The 12,270-nt window shown below is 41.8% G+C and overlaps 1 protein-coding gene across 2 annotated transcripts in view; it reads left to right on the forward strand.

Moving 5' to 3' along the window:
* TRIO (trio Rho guanine nucleotide exchange factor) overlaps positions 1-12,270 on the forward strand; it is a 355,370-nt gene that overhangs the window by 141,151 nt on the left and 201,949 nt on the right. For both annotated transcript variants that reach the window (XM_087443141.1, XM_087443142.1), the window contains exons 5-7: positions 1,051-1,563; positions 3,104-3,226; positions 7,292-7,483. In XM_087443141.1, coding sequence (XP_087299267.1) covers positions 1,051-1,563; positions 3,104-3,226; positions 7,292-7,483 — 828 coding nt within the window. The remainder of the gene's footprint in view (positions 1-1,050; positions 1,564-3,103; positions 3,227-7,291; positions 7,484-12,270) is intronic.

Here is a 12,270-nt window from a genome sequence, read left to right on the forward strand (position 1 = left end):
GTGTGTTGTGTTTAATTATACATGTTTTAAGCAGAAATAATAGTTTGGAAATATACTGCATGCATGTTATGCTAGTCTAAGTCCAATCTCTCCCCCAGGCCTTTAAAGTTTCTTCTGCCAATTTTTCTGTCAGACTTGTCTCTGCATTGTTACCAGCCTCTCTCTATGAGGTGATTGCTCCGTGGATGTTATTAAAGTCCAAGCAAATGAGACAGGAAGGAACCTGCAGTCACATTGCAGGCAAAAGTGCTGGACTAGGAGCAGCCTCTCTTTCTAGCTCTGCTGCCTTTCACTGTTCTTATGCCAAGCAGCACAGAGCTGCAATTCTAGGATTCTCGAAGGCAGATGGTGACAGAGGTGGGGTTAACCAGCCATTCTCTGTGTTATCTTTTGGTTCTAGGCTCCGAATCTGTTTCCTTTACCATTGTCTTTGCATTTAATCACCCCCTCCCCCCCATGTTTGCCTTGAGGCATAATACGAATATTAACAGTGTCATGTTCTGATGGAGTGAGGTTAAAGTTTCTTGCTCAGGTTGTAATTGACTAAAACTTTGTCACCCTTAGATCAGAATGTAGAACAGATTATGTACAACACTTGTACTGCTCAGAATCGCTGCAGATTATTGCAATGAATGAAACATTCCCTCTGTCTTCAGCTTTGTGAAAAGAGCTTCTGCCAGCTTTCTTGCTATTACCTTTGTATATTTTCTGAATTTCAAAAAAGTCGTTCATATCCTAAAGTGCCTAAGATAGTGGATTAATTTCCACATTCTTGGAAAAAAAGCTGATTTCTTTAGCTCTCATGAAATACATAGGTATTCCAACTAACATATATGTGTTGCTCTAATGGATTTATCTTTCACTGACTGTACTAATGTTTCTTTCATCTACATTTATTTTTATGGGGCCAGAACAAGGTATGTTATGTTTTCTATAAATAGATTACTTGCTTTAAGTTTGAAAATCTGTAATTAAGCATTGCAAACTGCATTATGATAAGACCATATAAAATAGTTCATCTTCTCATACATGATTTTTTTTCCCCTTAAGACAAATATGGTCTCTTTAGAAGGCCTTACCAAAGTAGTTGATCCTTCTCAGCTAACTCCCGAGTTTGATGGCTGCCTGGAATACAACCATGAAGAATGGATTGAAATCAGAGTTGCTTTTGAAGACTACATTAGCAATGCAACCCACATGCTCTCTCGCCTGGAGGAACTTCAGGACATCCTAGCTAAGAAGGAATTGCCTCAGGATTTGGAGGGGGCTCGGAATATGATCGAGGAACATTCCCAGCTGAAGAAGAAGGTGATTAAGGCCCCTATAGAAGACTTAGATTTAGAGGGACAGAAGCTACTTCAGAGGATTCAGAGCAGTGACAGCTTTCCCAAAAAGAACTCAGGGTCAGGCAATGCGGACCTGCAGAGCCTCTTACCCAAGGTGTCCGCCATGTTGGACAGACTGCACTCAACGCGGCAGCATCTCCATCAGATGTGGCATGTGAGGAAACTGAAGCTGGACCAGTGCTTTCAGCTGAGGCTGTTTGAACAGGATGCTGAGAAGGTAAAAGATGGGGGAGAGGGATGCTAAAATGAGACATGGAGAGAGGCTTCCTGGATCATTGGGTCCCAGCAGCCAAGGCTGCTTTGGTTAGGAGACAGGGCTGGGGCAAACGTCAGCTCTTCTCATGGCAGTGGTTAGAGACCAGCAAGTGTCAGGTCAGAGATCTCCCCTAAATCTGCTTTCTGCTTTTACTCATTGTGCCATGCAGTGCTGCTTTAGAAACTTGGAGTCATTGTTTACTCATAGTTTGGTTTAGAATGCCGGTGAGATAGACGAGAATGGTATCTTCAGTTAAAAGAGTGAAAATTTTATAGGATTATATTATTGAGAGCAATAATTATGTATGTATGTATGTATTTTGCTAATAACTGCCCTTCCACTACAAAGCCAGTGACAGAACACCATTCAGGTCTATTATTGAGTATGTTTTTAAAATAAAAGGTGAATAATGCGTTAAAAATAATAGCTTCTGGGAAATACAGGAAGTAATTACTTGTGGTCTTGTGTTTTATTCTTGTGCTCCAGACAAACCAGCTGGTAAAAGTGAATTCTTGTCAATTACTGGCTATCTCAATCTTAGCAATGTGAAAACAGGACACTTGTTTATAGGAATGTGTTGCAAGCCATCAACATGGGTGAATTGATCACTCTTAATTTGAGCTCATTGAATTTTTTTCATAGGAGAATATTTTGTAAAGTAAAAAAACTACATTAGAAATTTGATGTAAAAGAACCTTTCTAAAGGTGACAATCCAGTACTATTATTTGGTAAGCTTTTAACATACCTGTTAGTGTACTTATGTTTTAGTAGTGCCTTGTCAAAGACACTAGGAAATCTTTCTTTCAGTTACTAGAAAAACAGGTGACTGTTTCTGGGATTTTGGTTCAAGTCCTGGTAGCAGTGCCACTTGATAGTCATTTCTTTTTCCTTAAATGTTTTCCCTGTGAACAACATAATTGACATCCTTTTTCAGGTAGCATCTGTATTGAACCTTAAGAGAGATGTCATTAAACTTTCCTCCAATCTTTTTTATTTTTATGGTAAATTTTAGTGTTTGCATTTGCATAGGTTCTTTTTATACTTCTTGCACTAAAGGTCATAATCTTTTGTTATGTCATTGGGTTGTTGTCAGTAATCTGTGGGCATAGCAAGACCCATCCAGAGACCTGTAAGTCCCTCATTTCACCTAACGGGTCTTTAATTGAAGAGCAATGTGGTCAGTTAAGCAGTTCAGTACAGCAAGGAGGCTGGGTTGGGAGTCAGAAGACTAGAGTGTTAATTAGCCTGGGAGGTTTGAATACCTCTCTTGTCTGCTCCTTACTTCCTCATCTATCAAAGGACCACGTTAGGTAAGATTTTCTTGTAGATCCTGCAAGTTGAGAACTGCTGACTTCTGAGAAGTCAAGAATCGTCTGAGAATATTCTTAAGAAGTTGTCAGAGGAAGGACGCTACCCTTTCTTGGTTTGGCCCCATTCCCGGGCCGTGTCCGTCATTTCTCTTTCTAGAGTGATTCCACATTGTCTTTTTCATTCCGGTAGATGTTTGACTGGATCACACATAACAAGGGCCTGTTTCTGAACAGCTACACTGAGATTGGGACCAGCCATCCTCATGCTATGGAGCTTCAGACACAGCACAACCACTTTGCCATGAACTGTATGGTAAGACACCTTCAGAACGGGTGTATCCTGTGTGTGAAAGTATTTTAGCAGATGGGCGGTGTTTACACAGATCATGTCCCAGCACACTGCAGGGGACCGTGGGACCTTCAGAGTTACTGATTAGATGGTAGCAGCTGACCTCCAAGTGTGGGAAGTTCTCGGTGCTAGCGGTGTCAAAGTAGCTTGTGGTAAGTTTTAAACAAACAAAAACGAAATCAAGCAAACAAACCAGTGAAACTTGAACCAGTTACTTGGCCAGTTCAACATGGATGCTTTTGATGCTGGGTTCTGTGCTGTGCCTCTAAGGAGCCTGCAGGAGCTCCAGAAAAGCTTCTCAGAGGCCGAGTCTCCTGAACGGACCCGCTGTCAATTTGCTGGCCACCCTTTCTGAGGAAGAAATAAGCCAGCCTGCTGCTTACCTGAAGGACATCCTCCAGTTCTCCTAAAACATGAGATTTCCTCCAAGTTGAACTGAAGGACTCAGGTCTGGACATCAGGCTTGCCTGGAACCCCCGGCTCTCCTTGAGGTTGCTGCACTTGACACCCTTGGCCTACTGAGACCAGATAGGGGTCTACATTGCAGGAAAAACAAAAAACCAACAATGAATTTTATTTTATTATTTTATCTATCTATCTATCTATCTATCTATCTATCTATCTATCTATCTATCTATTATTATTTTTTGGTGAGGAAATAGGCCCTGAGCTAATGTCTGTTGCCAGTCTTCCTCTTTTTGCTGAGGATGATTGTCCCTGAGCTAACGTCTGTGCCCATCCTCCTCTATTTTGTATATGGGACGCCACCACAGCATGGCTTGATGAGTGGTGCGTACGTCTGCACCCAGGATCCAAACCTGCGAACCCTGGGCTGCTGAAGCAGAGCGCTCGAACTTAACCACTACGCCACCAGGCCAGCCCCAGCAGCAATGAATTTTAAATGGCACTTTTGTTACATTTTTGGAGTTAATATAACTAAAATAAAGCTATATGTTGTTCTACAGGATATATGGTTACTTCTGTAGATAGTTAAGCTTCTAGAAATTTCCTCTTCAGGGGCAAGGAGTTTTGGTTTGGACTTTGAGCCAGCCTTATGAGAATTAACCCCTCTTAGGCCTTATAACGTTTGTTACAGAGCATTGAAGCAATATGAAGAATTGCTTCGTTTGAATCAATTTAGTAAGATGCCATTTAATTAAAGTTTGGTCAGCTATGTGCTCTAATTTAGGTAGTTTCAAAGATAAGATTTAGCAATAAGATTTTTGTAATAGACACCATCAAAAAAGTTTGTTACCTGTTCTAGAGTTTGAGGTAAGAGAATTTCTGGTTGAAATGATCAAACCTGGGCATAGATAAGGAAAGGCAAAATGTTAGCCTTTTGACGAAATTTCTGGGAAGAATTTCTTCCTAAAAAATTCCTATCAATTTTTCAAAACATTATGAAACTTACAACTAACGGCGAAAGGCATATTCAGTCAACTTTATCATATACTTTAAAAACTAGAAATATTAAAATATATTTTGGAAAAATTAGACATGAACAGAAATATACCCTCCCTTCCCAGCATTATTAGGGACAGATTTAGAAATCAACAGACTAGGAAGCATGGTGTGGAAGACAGGAGTGTGGGTTATGAAAGTAGAGGTTTCTAATTCTGACTCTTGTATTTACCATGTGACCTTGGGCAGTCCGTTTAATCTCTGTAAGCCTCTGTTTCCTAATCTGTAAAGTGCAGATAATATCTACCTTCCACAGTGTTACATTATTTTATTTATTCTGTGCATGTAAAACACTGTAGTGCTGAACACAGAGGAAGTAGTGATAAATGGCGATTATCAGTGATGTTATCAATCTAATTACAAATACTGTTAAAATAAGTAAGAAACATAAGTACAGGTGATGTCTTTTTTTTGTTTAGGTTTAAGTATATTTTCTACAATACACAACTATTACTTTTCTAAGTTAAAATGTTAACTAAAAAAGAATGTGGTAGCCCTGTGCCATGCTGGTGACAACTGCTGGGAAAGCTTTCCAGACCTGTCCCACCCTTTGGTTCTCAATACCTCCGCAAATCCTTAGAATTTGTCTAGGAAATTTGTTTATGCAGAATAAGGACCTGTTGACCTTCAGCCCTTTCTTGTGCTATCTACAGTGTTTTAAACACTTTTTGACAAAACAAAAATACTAAATATCAATGTGAAAAGTTGACAATCTTTAAAGAAAGCATTTTAAGGGATGCCAACAATGATGCTCATTCTACTATCACAGATATTTTTAAAAGCTGTGATGCTAGGAGTCCAGGTGTTAGGTACCTTTAGTGTAGGGACTTGCCATATTCGTGTGCAGGTTGTTTTTTCAGGCTGTGTGCTGCCATATTCTTTTATCTGTGCCAGAAGTGATGGAGACATGGAGAAGGTATAACACGTAGAGTACAGTCTGTTTGAGGATATAAAAGTAATGCAGGACACTAACAGAATCTAGGTGAGACTGAATACCCTCAGTGGGTCCCACAGCAGAGCCATTTGAATGGACAGCTCTCCTCTGGATCCTGACAGAGGGCATCTGCTTATGCTCTTCCTAACGGACCCTTTGGGTTCATTTTCCTCTTTAAGGATGCAGAGAAAGCAAAAATTAGTGGATCTAGTCACCTGTCACTAAAGAGAGAGAATTCACTAAAGAGAGAGAATGCGTATGAGAAGGGGAGGCATCGCTTTCAAAGGATACTGGTAGAGCACGAATGCCACAGGAGCCTGTGAGGCTGGCTCCCCAGTGATCACGGTCTTGACTGGCTTTCATGGCCTCATACAATGCCCTGTCTCCTTGCCACTTTAGACACCCAGGCATCTGTTAACTGATTCTAGCCTGCAGATGCAGCCCAGAAAAGTAACTCAGAGGCTGGAGTCTGTGGCTCTCTAATCCCAGATAAATGTGACTCCATCTAGTTTAGGCTGGAGTCATAAATGGAGGAAAAGAATGAGTAAAGAACAGTATAAAGAAAGAATGGACATGTACATTCTTTAGGACACTTACATGGATGGGCTGCTGACGAGGTGACAGCAAGGAGGCTATTGCAGGAGTCGGGGTGCAAGGCAGTGGGAGGTTGGCCCAAGGACCACGGTGGAAGGAAGAGAAGGGAGGAAAAATGTAGAGGAGTTTGGACATGTAGGGTAGTTAGATTTAGGGGCAAGATTGGGAGGAGCCAAAGATGTGTCTGTGATTTTGGGGGACCCATCGAGAGAGGCAGTGTTGTGATGCATCACAAAAATAATAAATAGATGAAGAATGGCAGCCCGGGATGGTTGAAGGTGTGCATTCTCCACCCTGGTCTTTGCTGTCATAGGAACCTTAAAGGAGATCAAAGGTGGACAGGGAAATACTGTAGCAAGAACTTGTTCCGCAAAAAAAGTAGGGTTTTTTTAAAGCCTGACATCCTTATTTTTGCAGTAAACTGGTGGACTCAAAAGAGTAGAATAGCCTGCTTTAAAATTTGAACACAGCATTGTTGTATTTCTACCCCAATTCATATTCCTTGGAGAAAGTGGATCCATTTACGGAAGATTTTCTTTTGGCACCAGAAAGATGACTTGGGCTCATGTAGAAAGGAGAGCTTGTTTTCACACAAATAGCCTTTGGTTGCTAAGTACATACTTTGTAGTTTCTGGGTTCTAGTTAAAAATTGAAACCTTGGGTTCCTTCAGTTCTGGGTGACTGCTTGTCAGTGGGCTCGCCATCTGGACCCTTGTCAGGGTTTGAAGCCAAGAAGTGAGTAATAGTACGTTTGTGTGCACCCACTTGTGTATTTGATTGCTTTGTGCCTAACAATATGCCTTTCAGCCAGTTGATTTGTAATTTTGCAGTTTTAAAAATAGAATTGGAACCAATGCTTAGAGTTTACAGAAATCCAAATAGCAATATTATACTCTTATGCACCAGGTGATTCTGCTGTTAAGAGTATGATAACTGTGAAGTTAGTAGGCCATGTTTCAGAAAGCGCTGTCTGGGTTTCTTAGAAAGCAGTCTCTGGTTTCCTGTCCCTCACGAGCCCGCTCTCTCTGCCCCTTCTGCAGAACGTGTATGTGAACATCAACCGCATCATGTCGGTGGCCAATCGCCTGGTTGAGTCTGGCCACTACGCCTCTCAGCAGATCAAGCAGATTGCGAATCAGCTGGAGCAGGAGTGGAAGGCGTTTGCAGCGGCCCTGGACGAGCGGAGCACCTTGCTGGACATGTCCTCCATTTTCCACCAGAAGGCTGAAAAGGTCAGTGCCTGGGCCCCCTGCCCATGAGGTGGTGAGTGGAACACTGCCTCCTGTAATGTCCTCCACACCTGCGGCCAAGTCCTTGGGGAATGGTTGTGTGGCACTTAGTGGATTTAAGAACATGACCTCTGAGGTCAGTCAGCTGTGAGTTGAGACCCAGCTCTCTTACCCCTTGCTGTGCAGCCTTAGGCAAGTTATTTCACCTCTCTGTTCCTTAGTTTTTTCATTTGTAAAGTGGGACTAAAAGTATCTACTTGAGAGGAGTGTGTTATCGTGTAAATGAGATGATTTCTCTTAGGGGCGGTGCACAGTGCCTGGTATACAGTAAGTACTAATAAGTGGCCGTGCACAGTGCCTGGTATACAGTAAGTACTAATAAGTGGTAACTGCTGTTCTGTTTCCCCTCTTCTCCCTCCTCCTCCTCCTCTTCCTCCTCATTATTATCACTTTGATATTCTAATTAGGATGCTCTGGCAGCAAGTAACAGAATGCCTCGTTATCAGGTTCAAACCATCAGGGGCTTGTTTTTCTCACAGAACAAGAAGTTGCGTAGTAAAGGGGATTCTAGCGGTACAGTGATGTCAGGGCTGGGGTCTGCTCCTCGGGCGGCTGGCCCTCTCCTCACGGCCACAAGACGTATGCCGCAGCTCCCAGCAGCAGCCCCACCACCAGAGTGTCCAGTGTAGGCAGCCATGGCGGTGTCTGCCCATCACTCGCATCATGGAAACCTTCTTTTCGGAAGGTCCCTCCACCCCAGCACGCTGCTCCTCAGTTCCCGTTGGCCAGGAGTTGGGTGCACGACCGTGCCCTGGCTGCAGGGGGAGTGGGAAGCGGGGGTCCAGCCTCCCTGGGTAGGCAGGCTCTGCCGGCAAGGGCTGGGGTGGAAAAGTGGGTTTTGGGTAGGCAGCTGACAGCGTGTTTCACAGTGATTAAGTTGTTTGGATGGATTCTGCCTTCACATTGACTGCATTTGCTGATCGTTGATCAAAATACCTTATTTAAGAGGTAATCTGTGATGTATGCCGTCACACTCCCCACACCTCCACAGTCCTCACCTCGGGCCAACTTGCTTAAACAAACACACTCTGAGTGTGGCGGGAGGAGGGGATTTGCTCGTGACTCAGACTTTTAGGAGTGGAAGGTGTGCTGGGCAGTGAAATACCTTTTCAGGATGTGGGGAAAGAGCACAGCAACTTTTAGCCATGGGCACATGGTTACCTTATTTTAAAGGAAAATTATTGATATAGCTTTCTCAGGGATAACTTTTGAGGGAAAAAACTACATTCATAAGGATTTGCACTGATGCTTCTAAGAGGGAAATAGTATCTCTTTAATCTAGAAACAGTCTCTGTTGAGGAGTGAAGTCAGTGAAGGTAAGATCGAGGCTCCAGCTTGCCTGGGATTTCTGCAGGGCGGCTAGAATGTTGCACAAGACACTAATTAGAAGTGATCTCCACTCTAGAAACCTTTAAGGTATGAAGCAAGAGAGGAAACGGAGTGGAATGTGAAGAGGAAAAAATCTTAATAGCCTTGTGGAAAAGCTGTGAGTAGGGACTTGCAGGTTTCATTACTAAGATTTTTCTGCTTACTAACTTTATGCGTTTAACTAGTTTTGTGATGAAGGATAAATAAAAACTCACACACAAAAACAGTTTTTTTTAAAGTAATAGGAACCTCCTTCAGCATAAAACAGCACTGTCTATAGGACTTTGGCTATGTCTGGTCCCAATCATTGTCCAAGGTAGTGGTGTATTGTTCACTGAACATTATTGTGAGTGGGAAGGTGAGCTGTGTGGTCCCGCACATGTGTCAGCTGGAATGGTAACATAGTATAGGGTGCAGCAGCCCCCTGGAACTGAGAGGTGTGTAAATTGGAAGTGGGCCCCCAGAAAGATACGTCAATATGATATGAATAAATTTGGAACAGGACAAGCTACATAGGTGAATTTCAGATAGTCTGAAGCATAATAATACATCTTTCATAAACATGGTGGGATTTAGAATTGTAAATAAACCCAGAAGATTAATTGCTGCTCTCACCCACCTGAAAATAATCTAGAAGTGTGGATGCAGTGGGGCATTTTTTTCCCGCAATTTTTTTTATCATCAAACATTTCGAACTTGCAGCAAAGTTGAAAGAGCCTGGGGTGTTTTTATTTGGATAAAATGAATGGCTGTAATTTATAGATTTGAAGAAAACTAAATGATGAATATGTTATTGAACAGAATTTCTGGGGATCTTGCATAAACAATAACAATGCTTGAGGCCTCTGTGCGTATCAAGTGGACAAAGAGGAAGCCAGATATGAGCTTAGGGACAGAGTGGCCTGGTGAAGAAGGGGCCCAGCATCCCTGATGGACCTTGACGGAGGCAGTGAGGCCTGCACCCAGACAACTGAAATGTGTAGACAGGACACTGGGACGTCTTCAGAAAGTGTCTCCTTACCCTCAAGTAAAAACGTATTGTGTATCTTCCCCTTCACTGAATAAAAGTAAGATCCTTGAAATTCTGCTGCATATAAGGAGATCATATCTATTAAAGTAGTTTTTCTCTTCCCAGGTGAGCAGTCACAGGAATAGGTCAAGTTCATTCCCTCTTTTTAAAAGCTTTGCCTTCCAGTTATGCTTAGGCTGTTTTCATAAGCTCACTAGGGAAAAGACCAGAAACTTGGACACATAAGTTAGGTTTCCATCATAGCCACCTCTTTGAACCCCATCCAGAGTTTTTATTAAGAATTTAAATCTGACTAAGGGGACCTAGAGCTCAAATATGTGACCCCATGGTTAATGTTGCTTAGCAAAAGAAGCAGCCTTCCTCCTAAGGATGACAGCTCCCAGCCAGGGAGATGTGTGCGCTGAGCTGCCCAGCCTCACTCCTTTGTCTTTGTGGGGGTTCTTGTGTTGGTATTTGCTTAGGGTTTTGTAAACATAAATCTAAAGAATTAAAGTGATTTGATTTTACTATACCTTAAAATCTCCAATTTTTCTGTTAAAAAAAAATGATCTAGCGCTGCACTGTCCGATATGGTAGCCAGTCACCACACGTGGCTGTTGAAGTTCCTTCAAGTTAAGTAAAATGTAGTAATAAAATAATTTAAATATAGAATTAAATTAAAATTCACTTCATTAGTCACAGTATCCACATTTCAGATGCTCAGCAGGGCCATGGGGCTAGTGGCTCCTGTGTTAGACAGCACGGATGCACATCCGTCACTGCAGAAAGTTCTCTTAGTGCTGATGGAAGTTTACCTTCAAAGTGAACCAGAAATCTGATCACCTTATTTTATCTATCACTTTAAGGGCCTCTATAATTTGATGATAGCCAAAAATAAAGTAACAACTCATGTTTGTATAGTTCTTTAAAATTTACAAAGCTCTTGAACACGAAATCTCATTTCATCTTTCCGTCAGGCCAGTGAAGTAAATGGGGCTACTGGTATTATTGTCCTAATATTCTGTTTGGAGAGTGATTTGCCCATGTTCCCGAAGCTCGGACTTTTATTGAGGTCTATGAAAGCCTTTTAGTTCCTGACATAATAGAACATTTTCACAAGCAAAGTGATTACGTTAATATTCTTATAAAATTTCACCTTCCATAAAAAATTTTAGAAGTAACATTTGCTATAAACATGACTTATCCTAGTTATCATCTGGATAATTTTATCCTAAGTCTGGGTTGAAATTCAGAGGAAAATAATAAGAATACTGCTTCAGTATTCCCTTTTGAATTTCTATAGCAAATAATACACATGGAATTGCTCCCATGTTAATGTTATTTCACTTTATTAAAAGTATAGGCCTAATTCTTGGCTTGTAGTAAAACAACATGGTTCTCATGGAATAGAAAGGAATTGGAGTAAAAAATATATATATATAAAAGAAAAAAGTGTTAATGAAACAGATTTAAGGTACTTGGAGTGATCATTGGTGTATTTTGGTTCAAACTGAACCTGTCTTCTCCAGGTTACTCTGTTGGAGCCTCAGAGCTGGATTCACAGGTAGAAGTGCTTCATCCTCCTGTGACTTCCCTGGGTGGAGATGAGAGCCATCTCCCTTAGAGGAACCAGGATAGGGAGCGTGTTGGTTAAGACTCAAGGAGTAGAATGATGAAATGAAAAGCAGGGTAATATTTTCTAGAAATGAAAAGAGAGAACGAGGAAATTAGAAAGAAAAGAACTCTGAAATTTGCGTCCGTATACATAAATAATTTTTCAACCAGTCTTAATTTTTCCAAAGAAGAGAAAAGCTCTCTAAATATTTTAAAAGTTCGTATTCTAGGAAGTTTCTGTCTGGTTGTCTCCTAGTCGGCTCAGGAGCAGCTGCAGCTCCTTCACCAGGTTGTGGGGTGAGAAATGGGTGGGAGTGAAAGTCCTCACTGCGGGGATCCCAGCTCTGGGCGGGTGAGAGGCGGAACAGGCCAGAGAGCTGAGCTGCTCCCACATTGGAAGCCCCCACTCTAAGCGGATGGAGAGTAGTAGAGTAAATGCTTATGAAAATAAATCTGCTAATGAATTATTCAAGCTTTCCTTTTAAAACTTATGTATTAGTCACTCTTCCCTCATCTGCTTGCCTCAATTTTGCAAACCGGCTGACCCAGACTCCCTTCATCTTATCTTCAGCAACGCTTTAAAAAAGTCACCATTCTGCTGAGCATCAGAATCCTCGTTTCTGAAACCAGCTCCTGATTTGAATTCATTAATTCTCTAGCCCTCTCCTGTCTTTGCCCCCAGTCTAGCCAGATACTGTGTGTTCACGTACTTTGTTCCACTGAGCACTGAAAGCATCAG

Source organism: Ceratotherium simum, chromosome 18, assembly GCF_057802395.1.
Source record: "Ceratotherium simum simum isolate JZ-2026a chromosome 18, ASM5780239v1, whole genome shotgun sequence".
Lineage (NCBI taxonomy): Eukaryota > Metazoa > Chordata > Mammalia > Perissodactyla > Rhinocerotidae > Ceratotherium > Ceratotherium simum.